Genomic DNA, 18116 nt, shown 5'->3' with positions numbered 1-18116 from the left:
TTCCGCCCCACCCCGAACATCACTGACTGTACCTTAAACAGGAAGCAACGAGACATACATTTGTACTGAAGGCAGACTGTGAAAACAACGACCTCAAATCGTAGAAATCCGTACAAATCACGTTATTGACCACGGTGCTATTGTAACGGAGAGACGGTTGAAAATCACTGCCTTCGTTGTGGATGCATTTGAGTGAAACTGTACGGAGAAGGGTATGTAGGCTATAAGACTGTCGGAAAAAAAACGGATGATAATTTACGTATGGTAAATACTCAACCATGTGACGGAAACATTGTAACATCTGTAATTTACACATTTGTATCTAATTTAAATGCACGGTCCCTGTTAATGTTTCATAGAAATGTGGTTATAGCATTAAGTGCGCGTGGTTTCGACAGTATAAAAGGTGTGCGGAATTTTCCACATTATAGGCTACGTTCGGGGCTTGAATTCCCTGAACTTAACCCTAAACCTAAACCCTCTAAAGGAATATGCTCTATACCTTAACCCTAATACGTAATTGATTGTTAGTCACTGTTGCACAATACATCAATTTTGACAAGTGTCATACACGTTCTGCTCTCAGCAGTGGTTGTGGAGCGTGTTGTTGTTGTTGTTCCGGTTTGGGGGGAGGAAAGAACAGCCAACTACTGTACATGACTGACGCGTTACATCGCTGATGTCAACAGAGAGGTCATTACCAATAAGGTTCCTAGATTTAGGTATTTGAGTTGCGTGGTAGACCTATCTGTAAAAGTGAAATAATGCATGTGAACTGCTTGTAAATTAATCATCTGGTTATATTACTCTTTATTTTGCCTGCCTTTATAGATGAAACTTGTTTTGCCATAGAATGAGCCATATGTCTTGCATGATTGGGAATCACATAGCCCGAAGTCGAAATCGCCAAGGCATCTAGTCCTGATCCGAGGAGATGTGTGTATAGGCGTGCATAAGTGTAGACCAGTGTTGCAAACTGGAAGAGAGACAAAAAGTGCCTAGAGCAGTCTGGGATTGCTGCATGCGCTCCATGAATAAAACAGTCACTCAGAGGACACACTGCTGTTTCGTGAGCTTAGCCAATAAGTGGAATGAAAAAGCCTTGCAAGGAGGCCTGCACCTCAGGACATGAAAACAACCAGACTATGACAAAGCAAAGTGAAACCTAAATGGCATGTGTCACTGGCAGAGTTCAGGGCTCCTGGCACTGCAAATATACCAAGACCGATATTAGCCTGGCGGCAAGAGTGAGGACTCACTAGCCATCTCACAATTTAAGACAGTAGGAGCCCAAGAGAAGCCACACCTCAGGTCTATCAGCATGTCACAGTGCATCATAGTTCACAGTGTTGTACAGTACTTTCTGTACAGTTTTTGGAATGGAGTTCATGTTAACAGTGTTTCCACTAGCGATGAACCAGAAACCATACCGAGCTTGTTGCTGTCTTTAAGTGACTTTGAGGTCACGTATAGGCAGGTGTATTCACTGGGTAGGTTACAGGAAGCGTGACTGTAGAGGCTAGGGAATGGGGCGGAGTATATGTGAGGCTTGTCTCTGAGACATTCCCCTTCCACAATGGTTAGAGCGGTAGGATCTCAGGGAGTTTAGCCATGTTTGTTCAATGGTCACGTGTCTCGCTCAGCATTCCTATGTGTTTGAATCACGCACAGCAAACCCTCCTGCACCTGACGCACACATATACACACACACACGCACTTTTCTTGAGCTGGTCTGAATTCAATATACAGAATGGATTGAGGCTTACAGATCCTGTACGGCTGGAACATGTGTTTTTGTGAGGTTTCGGTTTGTGTGTGTGTACTCGTTCAAACAGGTCTGTTTTTGCAGTTTTGTGCTGAGAGGTGAATCACAGTGGTTTGTTAACTTCCGTTCTCACTGTGTCACACACTTCTCCCCCTTCCCCTGGCTCACTTCCTCTCTTGCCAGTGTGTTTGACTGAGGGTGTGTGTGCGCCTAAGGGTGGTGTGTGTGTGTGCGCCTAAGGGTAGTGTGTGTGTACGTGGGATTGTGTGTGTATCTCTCGGTTGTCAGTTAAGCTGTTTGACTTACAGCGCTATCGTTACACTTCAACACGTGACTTCATCATTGTCCAAGGGTGGTGATTTGTCTTCCGGTGTGTTCTGCTCCAGCCATGTGGAACAGGTGTCATGGCGTTGCTCAACTTCCTCACGTTTCTCCCACACTGGGATGCCAACCAGAGTTGAGTGACTCGCAAACACGGCGACCACCTCTAAACACAGTGTAAGCCAGCGAGGCCACCGAAACACTAGTGCTTCGATGGTGCAGGTGGGCGGTATCCATACTGCTGATGAGTGAGTTTCACCAATTCAGCTTGGTAACACATGCTTGGCTACACACACAGAGTGTTACAGTACCCTTCCTTCCTTCCATCCTTCCTCCCTTCCTTCCTGCCTTCATTCCTTCCTACATGTATAGAGGTATCAGTGCTGTGTACGTCTCTAAAGTGGCATAACTGCTCCGCCAGATGCTTCCTCCTTGGACAGATGTTGACCTTTGAACTCAACAGCTCTCCTATCATGCTTTGCTGGCAGGGACATGGTCACAAGTGTCCCTAAGGATGACGTTACTCTTGTAGTTCCTACACACAAACTTGCATGCACACAAACAAACAAACACACACACACTCCCTTGGGGCAGCTGGAGGGTTAAATGAAGCGTTTGTTTGTCCACTGTAAGGGCCACTGTCGGGAAGAGGTTCCCGGGAGGAGCTAGGACACAGTAGCACTGCATGCCTATGGCACCTATGGTGTCATGCTCTTCCCACTGGAAGATAATGTGTGTGTGTGTGTCAGTGGTATTTTCCACATTGTGAATTGTGCCTCGGCTCTCTGATTCTGCCGCTTTCGACCTCCCAAACAAACAGAGTTTCAAGGCGGAGACAGCAGAGAGACAGTGGGAGTGATGGAAGTGGGGACGAAGGTTCAGCCGAGGTAACGCAAGACTGCAGCGTTAAACAGGACCGATGATACGAGACCGCCCGTCGAGGCGACGGCTGTAAGCACTCACTCAGCAGAACAGGAGATGGCACACTGTACACCCATTTAGTATTGCACATCCTGTTTGTGATACCCCCTCCATACTTCCTCCTGTCAGCATGTAGAAATGGCGTCTATCCCTGGAGGGAGATTAGCATTGGGCTAAGGTAATATACCTGAGTCCCATCTGCCCACTCTCTGTACAGGAAGGACAACTCTCTCTCGCTACCCCCCCCCCCCCCCCCGGCTCTCTGTTCTGGGGTATTGGAGGCCGGGGGCCCTGGCCAGCCAGTGCAGGGCAGGCTAGGCTGGCTTGTCACTCTGTGTCTGTTTGATTCGACGTGCATCAGCGCCGGCTCACGACGGCCCTCCACTGTGCCCCGCGGAGTGCGCTGGAGCGCAATCACTTAGATAGATGACCCTGTCGAGAAGGAGCAAGCCAGCCGCAACGCTGTTTATTTAGCTGTTGTGGTGTGTTGTATGGTATAGTGCGTTGTAGTGTGTACAGTGTAGTGTTGTGACACGAGCGGTGTGATGTAGTCGTGGTTACAGGGTGGGGTTGAGTGTGTGCAGTGTGTTGTGTTGTATAGTGGTGTGTTGTGGTGTGTACAGAGTAGGGTCGTGTAGCGAACCGTGCGGTGTAGTGTAGTCGTGGTTACGGTCGTGGTGTGAGTTGTGCAGGGTGCTGGGGGACAGTGTGTAGAGTCGGCTCTAAAGCTGCTCTGCTGCAGTAGCACAGGATTCTAATCAGTCGTGTGCTCTGGTTCATGCAGGAGGACTCAGTAGTAGTATTTACTTGATACTTTACTGCACACAGTACAATAAATGGTTGCAATACATGATTTGGCATAATGGGTCTGCTTGCATCGGCTCCCTGCCCAACGGAGACCCGGTCTCGACATCCGAGCAGAGAGCAGCGACGCATTCCCCCAACGAAAGGAAACACAGAACCAAGGTGGGGGCCGGCGAGCTGGAGGCAGCAGGATGACTGACGTCTGTGTCGCATTAGCATTGCATATGCCGGGATACCCTGCTATATACCCCGCCCTGTTAGGAAGGCGTGCCCTGACAGCCTGATATGACGAGTTGCAAATGACGCGCTAGGTCTCGGAGTGTCATGCATGAACTAGCTCTGCTTGATTCACAGCTAGCTGGGGATAGTTCTCCCCTCAGCAGCTAACCATGCTGTGGTGCCACAATCTGTGGGAATCAATCAGTCTTGGTCCGTATCTTAGTTTCTCTCTTCAGCCTACACAAGATATCTGGGGTTGTGTTGTGATGGAGGCCACAGATAAGAAGGATCTTTAGTGCAGCTGTGGTTGCAGAAAGTTCCTTTCGATTTGGTGATGGTGTTACGCAACTGCCATGTCTGCAAGTCCCTACAGGGATAGGGAGCTGTTGTGTAATATTTTTTCGAGGGAAACCAGTCTCCAAAGCCCCTAGCTAACACACACAGTGTGCATATACGGAAAGAAATACACACCCACACACTGTGAAACTTTCTGATTTCCCAGAATCCTTCATGATGTTCCAGTATCTCCCACACGTGCTCATCATCACAATTAACTTGGTTTCAGAGTACAGTTTGTCTGCTTGCCAAAGGCTTATTTTTTGGTTTCCAACTAGTTTTCTGTTTGTGTGTGTCTGTGTGTGTGTGGGGGTGTGTGTGTGTGTGTGTGTGTGTTTGTGTGTGTTTGTGAATGCAGTATAATCACCAAGCCCGCTACAGATGCCAACATGATTCAGCCCTCCTCTGCAGCTCTCTGGTACAATGTTCTTTTACAAAAATAAACTATTTTTGGACTGAGTTCTACCAGAGCCAAGTCAAACATGGTTGCCTTGATGATCAACTCAGCAGTGACTCTGTTGGCTTTCATAGTTACAGGCTACAGTTCCTGCTGACTTAGGTAAACGACATGTCTTCCCTACACAAGTGTTATTTCCGGTGACCTTTCCTTGGTTTGCCTGTATAGTAAATGTTATGAACCTTAACTGTCTTGTAAAGTCCCACCAGGGCTGTTTGTCAGGGATGTTTACGTGTGTAGGGACGGGCACATGGCGAGGAGAATGTGGTCTCAGGGTGTTAGCAAACTTGTATGTACTTGTCATCCAGTTTCTGAGAATTAGAAGTGTAACACGCCTCAGGGCTAGGATATCGATGGTCTGTTTTCCGCATGTCCTACTAACACACACACACATACACACACACACACGCCCATATTTGAAAACCTCAGGTTGGTTACCTCAGCGTAACCAGGGTGAGTCGCATACAGTTGAGGAATATCACACCTGAGGCAGGATTTAAAACAGCAATCTTAAGTGTTTATTGCAAACAAATAGTTTCAACAAAAACATTAAAAAAACGTTCCGCTTTTGAGGGTACTTTCCACGAGGCTTTCTCCATTCCCACCACATTGTTGTGGCATTTTTCTGGAAACACGGCAGGCCAACGTCAATTCATCGACATTTAAATATCTGTCGGAGTCGGACGCTCGCCTGACTCTCCGCACGCACACACACACGACCTCCCCTTCCTGTCAATGTGTGTGTCTTCCATGCCTGTTCCATTCCCAGCCAGCTGGGGCTCTCAGCAGCTGACTGGGAATGGAGAGCGGGGAGAATCGTCCTTGTGTGACGCGCCCCATTGTCTGTCTGTGTCGCTGTCTGTGGTGCTGACGGCTTCGGTTGGCTCTTGGCGCTCCAGAGTTGTGACAACACACATGCACTCACCCACACGGCCACACACACACAGTCACACATAGACACACACAGTAGCCTTCCTCTATCAGATTAACTTAATATTTTGCATTACTTTGTTTATTTGGTAAAAGTTAGATGGACTTATCAATGTGTTATGCACTGAATCTTCTTTTAGGAGTTCAAATAATACAGTTTTGTGTTTGGAAATGTTCTTGTATTTGAGGTATAGTGTATAAATATTGTGTTTAATATGTTTCTACTATTTTAGTAATGGAATAACAACACAAGCTCTTATTTATCTTACTAAACACTTTTAAATGCCAGCAGAGTATTGTTGTTTGTTTTGTACACACATACTTTCACAAAACCTCAAATGTTCTCACTATATCTTAGTGTTTTTTTGTTTTATTTCAACAACAAAATTTAATTTTCTGGATTTTCAGATATCCTGGTAATACAGCAATTAGCCTACTGGCTGTTGCAAGTGTTTCTTGGTACTGATCCAAATAATGCAGTGAAAATTTTCTATTTTATCATTGGGCAATTTAAACAGGATGCTATCTGAAAAGCATCATAAAGAACATAGCTGCATTTTTCAGTTTACGTTTCCGGCTTTTATTTGTCCGACTCTTCTTCGGCGTACATTATCATAACGTCTGAACATGTCTTTTTAGAGAGAGAGACCTAACGAATCAGTTTTCAAGATGCTTCCCCTGTATGAATAAAAGATTGACAAAGATTTTGAATTGTTCATGCCACTCTCTCTTTGAGATGGAGAGCCTTATTATCAGGCTTCCAACAGACACACCTCTCCCTGGAGGGCCATGCAAGGACAGTCGCCCCAGCCGGTGTGCCGAGAGTCTCTCTCATTGTGATTCAGCTCAGGACTGCCTTGCACATATTTCATGTGCTAATTGGAGTCAGCCACTGGGGAGGGATCAGTGTGTTTATGACATTGACTCCCGCGATCATGGCGGGTGGGGGGGGGGGGGGCTTCTGGGGGACAGATGCTTTCATTCTCAGATGCCTCTTCATCTGGATAGGTATGACATTGGAGACACGGTTGGATGTTGTACTGAGCTGGGAGAGAAAAATTGATGCATTCATTATTGTGCGTGTGGGTGGGTGTTTGTGTGTGGGTGTTTGTATGCGAGAGACCGAGAGAGTGTGTGTTTGGTGAATGATGTCACCTTGCTTTTCACCATGAGACACCCAACCCCCTAAAACAGACACACACGCTCACACAGCACGCGCGCACACACACACACGCAACAGCAGACAAACCCTTTCTGTGCACTGGTTGCTATAGGTGGGCGCTTGGCTTGCTTTGGAACCGTGTCGAAGCCTGCCGCGGTACTGATTAAATGTCAGACAGATTTCTCTCTGTTGTCGATAATTATCCCTGAATGGAGGGCTGTCAATAAGACCCGAGTCTTCAGAGAGATGCGAGTGTCGAGTAACTTTGATTTGTTGCTTACAATGAAATCTGTTCTGCTGGCCTTGCTCTGCCGCAGACTAGGATCTCTTGCTAGTGAAATAACAGATGGGTTTTGGTCTGACGTTCACAGTGAAGTGCATGTGTCCAAACTAATGGGAGGACCACTGCCCTGAGTGGTTCATTGTTCAAAGAGAAGCACCTTGGCAGACATTGTATCCCTCCATGATCTGAAAAAAACATGAATCACAAGGTTAAAACAGAGCTGTGGTTGCCTGGAGACGCTCCAAAGCCTCTTTCCTGTCTGTCCGGCAGTTTCTACTTTTTCGACCATTAGCGTTTCTAATGGTTCATGATATTATTTTAGTCTGTAGATGAAGAAGGCCTACAAATATAGATGTACAGCTCTCTGATATTATGATGTAGCTCTGACACGATGATGTCGTTCTGACCCTACGATGGTGTGCTAACTGTGATGTACAACTACTACGGTGTCGGTCCGATACTATGATGTGCAGAACGCATGTGCCGCTATGATGTAGCCCTGCTACTCTGTAGGTCTGACGCAGCTATGTTCTCCTCTTTTCTCCACAGTCTCGGTCAGCAGCATGGGACAACATCTAGGAAAGCGCGAGACACATCCGGAGAGCAAGGTAACAATCCTCTCCGGGGGAGTTATGAGCGCCCTTGCTATTTTCGAAACGGGGGGTCAGTGTATTGCTTTGTTGTGAAGCGCCAAGAGAACGTACAATGCGGTCGCTTGGTCCCGTGAAAGGAAAGGTGAGCTCATAGCTTTCTGTACGAAGCGGGCGCTGTTGGTGTGAAATGCGTTGAGTTCTAAAGGTCAGCGCAAGCTTTATCAACGAGGCACTGTGGAGTGCCGAACTTTGGACTGTGTTCTTATTCCCTCGATGTCACCACCCCTTCTGTAGGAGAGAAATATGACCTTTAAAATGCCGCTTGTCTTGTTGGAGGCCCCGGGGGAGCTGGGGGAAGATTGGAGAGCTTTGACTCACTTTGTAACCACAGAAAAAGGATGTGGTAAATGAGTCTTTTTCCACCCAGATGTCTCCTCAAAAGATTGTCCCCTTCTTAATACATCTTCGAAATAACAGAGGTCGGTTGTTTAACACCCAGCTAGCTACCCCATTATCCAACTCCCTTCTCTCCCTCCGTCTTTCTCTCTCCTTTTCTTTCTCACTCTGTCTCTCTTTGTATCTCTATCTCTTCTATTTTTCTTATTTGCTCTCTTTCCCCCCTCACTGTTGCTCTATCTATCTATCTCACTTTCTTTCCTTCCCTGACCTCTGTCTCTCTGTCTCTCTCTTTCTCTCCCTTCTCTTGACTGACGTGTCAGTCACACCGGTCTTTGAGGCGCTGTGTTTTCAGCGGGGCTAAACCCTGAGAGAGTCAAGGTTTTGCAGGGCTTTGTCTTTTAAACCCTGCTGATAGACTCACCTGGTTTCTAGAGTGGTAGTGTTGCTAGGCAGCAATGCATTAGTCTGGGTCAGAGGAAACTGGAGGAGTGGAAAGGGAGCAGAGCAACATCGTAGATGTGAATTAGGTAAATGGGAACGGACAGGGTCGTGTCTACTGGCTTGTGTTGTTGGCAAATGCCTTTTCGGCGTATGAATACCCTTAATGACATAGTTGCCATAGCGATATTAGACGCCTTATAAAAAGCCATTCTGTAACCGTGGCCCGTAGTCCCAAGTCATGTCAGATCTCAACTACAACACTAACAACCACAGTACACTGATTACCCCAGTGTGCCTCATGCCTCTGTATCAGAATTGGGAGGTTTGATGGTTCAGATGAGCCATTGATCTCTGCCCCAATTCTGAGAACTCTGGGACAACGATTGACAGCAACCCCTTCCCCCCACCCATAGAGCAAATCCATCATGGCTGCCCTGCTAGCTCATCTCTCCATCATGGCTGCCCTGCTAGCTCATCTCTCCATCGTAGCTGCCCTGCTAGCTCATCTCTCCATCATGGCTGCCCTGCTAGCTCATCTCTCCATCATGGCTGCCCTGCTAGCTCATCTCTCCATCATGGCTGCCCTGCTAGCTCATCTCTCCATCATGGCTACCCTGCTAGCTCATTTCTCCAAAATGGCTGCCCTGCTAGCTCATCTCTCCAACATGGCTACCCTGCTAGCTCATCTCTCCAACATGGCTGCCCTGCTAGCTCATCTCTCCAACATGGCTGCCCTGCTAGCTCATCTCTCCAACATGGCTGCCCTGCTAGCTCATCTCTCCAACATGGCTACCCTGCTAGCTCATCTCTCCAACATGGCTGCCCTGCTAGCTCATCTCTCCAACATGGCTGCCCTGCTAGCTCATCTCTCCAACATGGCTGCCCTGCTAGCTCATCTCTCCATCATGGCTGCCCTGCTAGCTCATCTCTCCAACATGGCTGCCCTGCTAGCTCATCTCTCCATCATGGCTGACCTGATAGCTCATCTCTCCAACATGGCTGCCCTGGTAGCTCATCTCTCCATCATGGCTGCCCTGGTAGCTCATTTCTCGCAGTGTACTGGTGAATCAACATGCCTTTCTTGTTGATTCATTTATCTGATAGCACATTCTTGCAATGGTCACTGGTCGACTGGTGCACTGTGTGGAGACCAGACCACCACATCACAAAGGCTAAGGCCTGTCGTGGCAACAATACCACGAGAAAGTTGTGCTGGTTCTGGGACCAGTCAAGGGAAACGCAGGGCCATCATCATGGTGGCTGGGTTGGATGTTCAATTCTTAAGTGCTATTTATACAGTGCGCCAGGAACTGGGGTTGATTCATGTAGCATGGTACCCATATAGGGCCATATAGACAAATTAGTGTGGTGAGGTGGCACTGTGGGCTAGCCAACTGTCACTCTACTTAGATTTAAAATAGATACATGTGATGGGCCATTAATTGAGAAGGACAAGCGTGATTAGAATGAGATTGTATGCCTGCTGCAGAGGTTTTTGCTTTTTGAATCCTGAAATTGCAGACAACCTATTATCCTCTCTGGTCCTAGCGTGGGAGTAGAAGTTGGGGGGGTTTAAACAGGCAGTAATGGGCTTTAATGACATCCGATGATTAACCTCTCTTACCTAAGTCCATTTGTTACAGCTTAAAAAATACAGCAGATAATGCAGGGAGTCATCAAGATGCAAAGTCATCAAGATCCAGCTCTGGCTGGAACACAGCTTCTCCACTTCACAGCCTCACACCAACCTCACTGTGGAAATGGGATTTCAAAAGCCGTTGTTTTGACACCCACCCTCCCAGATCATTATGAAATCCGTTTTGTGGTTTGAGAAATAAAGACCAAGAGCGATGGCCAAAGAAAAAAAGAAAATAATAATACGCTAACTGACTGGACCTAAATCTTGTTCTTTTCATTGCAGATGCGTTCCATAAAGATTGCTAGAATTGAATCTACAGGGGATCAATCGAGCAACCATATTTATTTGTATAGCACGTTTAAAAACCAAAGTGCAAGTCCATAGCACGTTTAAAACCCAAAGTGCACTACAGTAGAAACATGGCAGAAATAAGTACATGTGGCATGACACAAGAGACCAACTACACATGACCTGACAGGAAAATGAGGACCGTGCCTTGTAGAGACTCAAAAGCCAAGGATAATTTGATAGTTTTCATCCAGGATATAACCGTATTGAGGCTAGGAGAAGACCAGAACCACAGAGGAAGGCTATTCAATAGCCCTGGGACAGCAACAGAGAATGCCCAATCACCCTTATACTTTAATCCAGAGCCTGGCATGTAGAAAAACATCTTGAGGACTAGTTTCCACCTGTATCAGATAAATGGCAGTGAGATTAATACCTTGGACTGGAAAGTATCGAACTGCATAAAGTGTAGCATTTAATGCGCAGCATTAATGCAGGGCCCCACGGTGTTTAGAGCCAGCTTCAGTAACTGTAATTGGCCCTTACTGGGTTGAGTGGGTCCGCAAGAAATCAGGAATCTGGGCCACAGGCATCCTGGGAGAGCCATTGTTTGATCCTTTTTTGATACGTACATTATCTCCAGACCATGCTTTATTCACAAACGTCCTGTCTATCTTCTCCACACCTCGCTGCTGACAGCAACTTATTTGCGATGGAAGTCAGAACATGTTTATCAGTCATGCATAACATTTCCAGAATTTGCCAATCTCTTCTCGGTGGGATGGGACCTTGAACACCAGACTGTGTCTGATGGAATGCATGCTCAGGCCTACGCCTGAGCTACACATACCCAGCATGCTGACACGCTACTGTCTCGGCAAACTGCCGAGCCCTGCATCTATTCAAACCGATTTTCTGGACTGTGAAGGCTATGGCTAGCCACTTGGGTATTGCGTGTTCACATCTCGCTGAGTTTAGCGTTTGGAAGTTTGGAGACGTTTCCGCCCCGAGAAGAGAGTGGCGGTCCTGGCTCGTGTTCAGTTGGAGCCTCGTGAGGCTGTTGGCGCTACGCTTCCAGAGGAGGGAGCCTAAGGCTTTTGGATGCCGAGTGCGAGGCGAAGGCGCATTGCGGTCTTCCGTCTGACTGGATCGTCTGTCCAGGACCTCGGAGAACAGGCTCTGTGTTGTCATTGTCTTGGCCGGGGCTCCTCTAACTGTCTCGCCTGTCACCCACCGCATGGTGGGGTGCCAACGTTTTCCATAGAGAGAGGGAATGGGATTGTGAAGAGGGCATTGGGGCCTAGCTTTTTCTTGGCTATTTTGAAAGGGGTGACAGGACTGGAAAGGTTCAACGTGTTCGGCCCGCTTATTCTGGGCTGCTTTTCTGTTCCCTCTCCACCTTTCTAGTCTGAAAGTAGAATGTTCCCCAAAAAAATGCTAGTTCAAAATGACAGACTAATCTACCGTTGTGACTGTTATCTGTATTTTCTCAGCTCTGTATAGCTTGGCGGCAGCTCTCACTATATGTCTGTGTGGGAGATAGCTCTCCCCGTAATAACAGAGGTGACAAATTGGTCCTCAAACAACCCTTCCAAAAGCAGATACAGAGGCTCTCCCGTCTCTTCTTATTTTCTCCCTGTGTTTCACGATCCCAGGCCGAGGTTTTTCACAATGACATGCTCACAGTGAGAATCGATATCCGGGATGTACATGAATGATTCAGACAGGAAGTTAGCGTCCAGTCGAACGCTCTGGTGACAGTCCACAGAGGATAGGAGCATATCAGTGTGTGGTATTTCTTGTCTGAATAATTGCCTTCTATTGTAAGCCTTATATATAAAATGAATTCGAATTTTGTGTTACTACTTCCACTGAACATTTAATATCACTATCTTCTCAGAGTGACGGATTGTCGTCAATCTTGAAGACCCAACTTGTCTCTAGTAATTGCATTTGGGTTATTGGACAAAATTCTGCATAATTAAATCTGTGTGTTTGTATGTGAATGCGTGTGTAGAGATGGGGTATGTGTGTGTATGTGTGAAGGTATAGCTCAGTGGTTAGAGTATTTGACAGCAGATCAGCAGGTCAGAGATATATGGATAAAAAGCGTCTGCCAAAACAAATCCATTATGGATCTCTGTGTCCTTCAATATCATGACAGCAGCATCATTCTCACAGCAGCATTGATCAGAGTTACAACAGCAGCACAGATCACAGAGGTTATCAATCAACAGTTGTCAGGTTACACCACTGGGTCTGTCACATTTCTCTGTAATGAACGATGTTGACTTTCCTTCGCTTCCCCTTTTATATGAACCAGCCTGAACTGAACACAAAACGTCTCTTTAACAATCAATGGGCCCACCTGGCCGACTGATAGAAAACGAGTGGAAAATGAAAAACAGTTCAGCAGCTAACTGACCTTCATACAATTGTATTCAAGAGTAGGCTATACCACGGTTGACAGAGTATTCTTACAAAATGGTATAATTGAAAATATTTCCAGCTGCTAACTGGGAGTTGTATAGGTCTATAACACACTGCAGCAAAGATTGCTTTGTGTCGATGGAGTGCGATTCTGCAGCTTGATTTAACACACCTCATTCGATAGGTGAATTAGAGTCAAAGTGAGGTGATGGTAAAGGTATTTCTCCTTTTTCCATCTCTCTAAGGTTACAGAAGTGGTTCAGGATGAGAGGAGATGAGGTGGAGGGTAGAGGAGTGGAAATGAGTGGGGAGGAGAGGAGTGGAGAGGACAAAAGTTGAGGATCTAAGATTGGAGGGGAATCGAGGAGAGCATAGTGAGGGAGGTAGGAATAGAGAGAGGGGGAAGACGGGAGAGAACAGAGGGGAAGATGGTGGTGGGTTCGTTGGCACCACCGCAGTATGTCTCAAACGCTCGTGTTGCCAAACAGGTGGAGTGGATAGCGATGGAGGTTAGGTGCTACAAGTCCAGATAATCGGGTGGCTAAACGATGACCAAATATGAAAAAGAAATTGACTGGTCTGGGGGGGGGGGAACTCGGCTCTCTTGGTAGAATAAAGACAGGGATTCGACGGAGTCCCCAAAATATTATGAGAAAAGGCATCGGTAGAATAGGTTATCATTCTTGAGAAGGCAATGACAGACGACATTTCCATAATTGAACCGTCACCATTCTTTATTCGCCTGCACTCTGCTATTGGCCATCCCTTCCACACCAGACCAGGTGGTCTGAAGAAGGCTAGCAGCCACGCGACTGGAGGAACCTTCAGTCCAATTCCCCCTTTATTGATCCCTGGGGTGTGTTAAACACATCTTGGGTCCAAGCCTAGTCACTGCAGATCCTGGAAATGCCTCTCTGAGGGACCCACGCGCTCACATCGACACACACATTGGATTTGCTGTTTGGAGACCTGCCGTGTGCGAGTGGGTGGTGGGTTCCGGAGGTTGGGACTAGAGGGGATGGATGTGTATTGTCAGTACGTTTCATGCTTAAATAAAGAGCCACAGTGGTTGATGTGCCGGGGTGCTTTTGTGTGACCGTGCTGATGCAGTGGGAGCTGCCAAACAACAACAGCCCACCCTGCGCAGCACATGCTCCCCTTCTGTTGCCATAGCACCTCACCTGTTTGTGTGTGTGTGTGTGTGTATGCGCTCGTGTGCGCTCCCTCTCCAGGCTTTATCACCAGAACCAGAACTAGAACCAGAACCAGAACCAGCCATGACGCAGCAGATCCACGCCGAACCCGATTCCCAGGACGAAGTTTTTGGTAAGGAGATTCGGCGTCATCTTCATCATACTACACACCACAAGCATTATTTTCCAATGAACAGGATACTAGTATGATGTCACGGTTACGAGTCATCGCCATGAGTCTGAGGTCTTTTAAGGTCAGTGTTTCCACACCAGGCACCTAATCTTTCTAGAAACATCCGATTACGGCGAGCTTGGCTGGGCCCTGCCAGCCTTAGTGCCTGGTCCTTTACGAGGTCATTTCTGTTTCAACAGGTGGTAATGTTTAACCCTTTATCTTGCTGTGTCAGCATTTAATTCCGATAAGCACGTAAGAAACACACCGATCTCTTATCAGACTTCGGGAAAAGGGAACAAAACCACTCAGAATTTGCTTAGAGACCCTGTTGGGCAAGCACACGAGTTTAACTAATCTGGCGCCAGCTAAAGCCGTGTACATAAATATGGAATATGTATAGGCCCAGTGTACATCTCCACCATTACCACCATATTACCACGGAGAAAGTGTTTTATGGCGAGCGGGTAAGTGGTGGTTAAGTGCTCCCTGGGCTTGTTTGCTCTCCCATCAGCAGGCGTCGGTGTTCCGAGAGGTCTCCCCCAGCTTCGGTCGCGGGTTTGGGGTGGGGGCAGGCGGTTGGCATGATGTGACATGTCTATCCTGGGTTTTGCTGTAATGAGATTTTACTGGGTTAGACTGTTTCCCACAATCAACGACACACACACACACTCACACACTTACACGTACCTGCATTGAACACACTCACAAAGACACATACCTCACACACACACACACACACACACACACACGAAACACATTCACAAAATGCATGCACACACCAGCATACATCAACAAAATGCACCACCATACGCCCACGCGCACCTATAAACACAAGAACACCGGTATCCAAGGGATGAGTCAGTCTTATCTTATACCCCACCACCACTACCACCATTATCTTTTCTAATGTGAGAGGGTGCGCTTTTCCGCAGCCTCTGAAACCACATTAGTGTCAGCGGGTGTCAGACCTCATTATTCAAGACATGGAACCTAGGGATGAAGTGCATATGGTGAATTTGCAGGTGTGGCAGTTTACTGGGGAAGAGACAGATGAGGAGGTGAACAGGGCTGCATGGTCCTCCCCTTCTCAAATACCGTCTTCCTGTCACCGTCGACAAGACTGAATCATTTCAGCCTAAGTCAATAGAATTGTAGACTGTATTAGCGGTATTCTAACCAAGTTTTGCAGTCTAGCTACTAAAGTGAACTTTGGGAGGCACATAATCGATTCGGCCAGGTAGGATTATTGAGTTATAACAGGAGAGGAGAGGAGAACGGGGAGAGAGAGAGAGAGAGAGAGAGAGAGAGAGAGAGAGAGAGAGAGAGAGAGAGAGAGAGAGGAGGATGAGACAGAGGAAGCACTCATCTTACTCCTGCTGTAGTTCGTTACTAACTGGATTGCAAATTGACAGGCCAGGAAGACAATGAAAACAGAGCCACAGCCATGTCCTGAGAATTGAACATCCTGCCCCCAGGGAGGATCCCCCCAGCGAGCCTGTGCTGGTGGATGTGCTGGAGAGGTACACTGTACTGTTTACCCAGTCTGTGAGGACCCTCAACAGACCTGAACAAGACGAAAAACAGAAACTGCAGTTCAATCGACTCGTGTAGTGTGTGTGTGTGTGTGTGTGTGTGTGTGTGTGTGCGTGTGTGCGTGTGCGTGCTGTGGCTATGTGTGTTTTGTTGGGGGGATATAAAGAGGGCGGATGGCTCAGGCGTTTGTCTCTGTATCTGAGGCTAACACTAGCTGGTACAGGGCCTGGCCCTGACTCCTCAGCCCTCCAAAGCTCTGATTGTTGAAGGGAGACATCCATCACTGGGCCAGTGTTCTCTGGTTTGACACCATTGTTCAGATTCCCTCCATTTGTTGCCTGTCTTTCTCCTCATCTCTCCTCCTCTCCTTCGTCCTGTTCACTCTCTCTTTCTCCTTCTCGCTTTCTCTCTCTCTCTCTCTCTGAACATCAGAAATGCAATCCGATGTAAGAGGATGTCAGTGCACTTGTTCACCCTCTGTATCTGTCGTGTGTGTGCATGTTTGTGCGTGTGAGTGTACAAGTGCGTTTGTGCACGCGCGTGTGTCTACGTGTGCGTGTGTGTGCCTGCCAGTGTGTGTGTGTTGTGTGTGTGTGTGTGTGTGTGTGCGAATCGGTAGGTTTCTGAATCCCTTGCACCACGTCATCCAGTCTTGACCATCTGGCTGGACAATCAGGGAGTGTGTAAGCAGCTGTGAGAGGAGGAGGGCCGGACTAGGGGAGCACACAGCCGTCCCTCAGAGGGGGAGGGAGAGAACACCCCACACTCACACACAACCCCCAGGCCCCAGCCCCCAGGCCCCCTGCCCCCAGGCCCCCTGCCCCCAGGCCTCCTGCCCCCAGGCCTCCTGCCCCCAGGCCCCCTGCCCCCAGGCCCCCTGCCTCTTGCCCCCAGGCCCCCTGCCCCCAGGCCCCCTGCCCCCAGGCCTCCTGCCCCCAGGCCCCCTGCCCCCAGGCCCCCTGCCCCCAGGCCTCCTGCCCCCAGGCCCCCTGCCCCCAGGCCCCCTGCCCCCAGGTCCCCTGCCACCAGGCCCCCTGCCCCCAGGCCCCCTGCGTTCACATCCCAGTGCTGCCAAAGTAAAACACGTGGGAGAACTATTGCTCGGCTCAAAGTCAAAGTTGAATTCATGTGTGTTGCTTTTCAAGAACTGCCCTGCCGTGGGACGGACGTGAATCAGGGATTTGTTGTCCGTAGATTGACCCGGCAGTAAGCTGTATATAAGCCATACAGCGTGCCTTCTGTACGCAGACCAGTTAGCGGTATAGAGATGAGGCAGGAACATGGGCGTCGCTAGGGGGGGGCTAGCAGGTGCTTCAGCACCTCCAAGAAAGACCAAAGCACCCTGATAGCACCCCCAAAAATATCGCTCATTTATTAATAGTATTTATTATATATATAAATATATATATATATATATATATATATATAATTGCGCAGCTCCCCCTGTCAATGATCTAGCACCCCCTCAGCACCTGCATAAATAATTCCTTGGGCAGGAAGCTGTATAAAGAACAGGCATCAAACCTGATGTAGATACACCAGGCAAGTTATATAGACCAGGCAGCAAGGCTGCTGTTTACATACCAGGCATCAAACCTACTGTATACTCTATAGACCAGGCATCAAACCAGCAGTATATAGACCAGGAAGTAGGCGGTATATAGATCAGGCAGTAAGCCTGCTGTATACAGGCCAGCTTCCTTCATAAACCATTAAGTAAGCTTCCCATAAAATATTTAAACAGTCAGGAACCTGTAGATAAACCAGGCAGTGAGCTGAAGCTAAACCAGGCAGTAAGCTGTAGATAGACCAGGCAAGAAGCCTGCTGTGGACAAACCTGTTCCGCAGTGTCTAGATACAGTATATGACAGAAGCAGGCAGGAAGATGAGTTCATTATGTCAGTGGTTAGATGAGGGACCAATGTCCTAATCTCTGCTGCTGCCTCTCACTCCAGCCTCCAGCTGGCATCTCTCACATCCATCTCTCATGTGTGGAAGTGTCTGTCTATGTGTCAGTATAGCCCTGTGGATGATACAGTGTTAGTCTTTCTCTCTCTTTTACTCTCTCTCTCTCGCGCTCTCTCTCACTCTCTCTCTCCCACCTCTTTCTCCCTGTCTCTTTCCCTCGCTCTCTCCCTGTCTCTTCCCTCTTTCTCCGTCTCTGTTTCCCTCTCTCTCTCCCCATCTCTCTCTCCCTTGTCGCTTTCATTCAGTAACTCTCAGGAAA

At 47.9% G+C, this 18116-nt stretch overlaps 1 protein-coding gene across 7 annotated transcripts in view; it reads left to right on the top strand.

The window, feature by feature from the left end:
* LOC124488648 (myelin basic protein-like) overlaps window positions 1-18116 on the top strand; it is a 34006-nt gene continuing 15890 nt past the window's right edge. For all 7 annotated transcript variants that reach the window (XR_006958728.1, XR_006958730.1, XR_006958726.1 and 4 more), the window contains exons 1-3: window positions 1-212; window positions 7748-7806; window positions 14221-14314. Coding sequence is in view for 1 of the 7 variants with exons in the window: in XM_047051373.1 (XP_046907329.1) it covers window positions 7762-7806; window positions 14221-14314 (139 nt within the window). In the remaining 6 variants the exon portion in view is untranslated. The remainder of the gene's footprint in view (window positions 213-7747; window positions 7807-14220; window positions 14315-18116) is intronic.

Source organism: Hypomesus transpacificus, unplaced genomic scaffold, assembly GCF_021917145.1.
Source record: "Hypomesus transpacificus isolate Combined female unplaced genomic scaffold, fHypTra1 scaffold_149, whole genome shotgun sequence".
Lineage (NCBI taxonomy): Eukaryota > Metazoa > Chordata > Actinopteri > Osmeriformes > Osmeridae > Hypomesus > Hypomesus transpacificus.
Note: the sequence above shows the minus strand (reverse complement) of the source record. Positions and strands in the feature narration are given on the sequence as shown.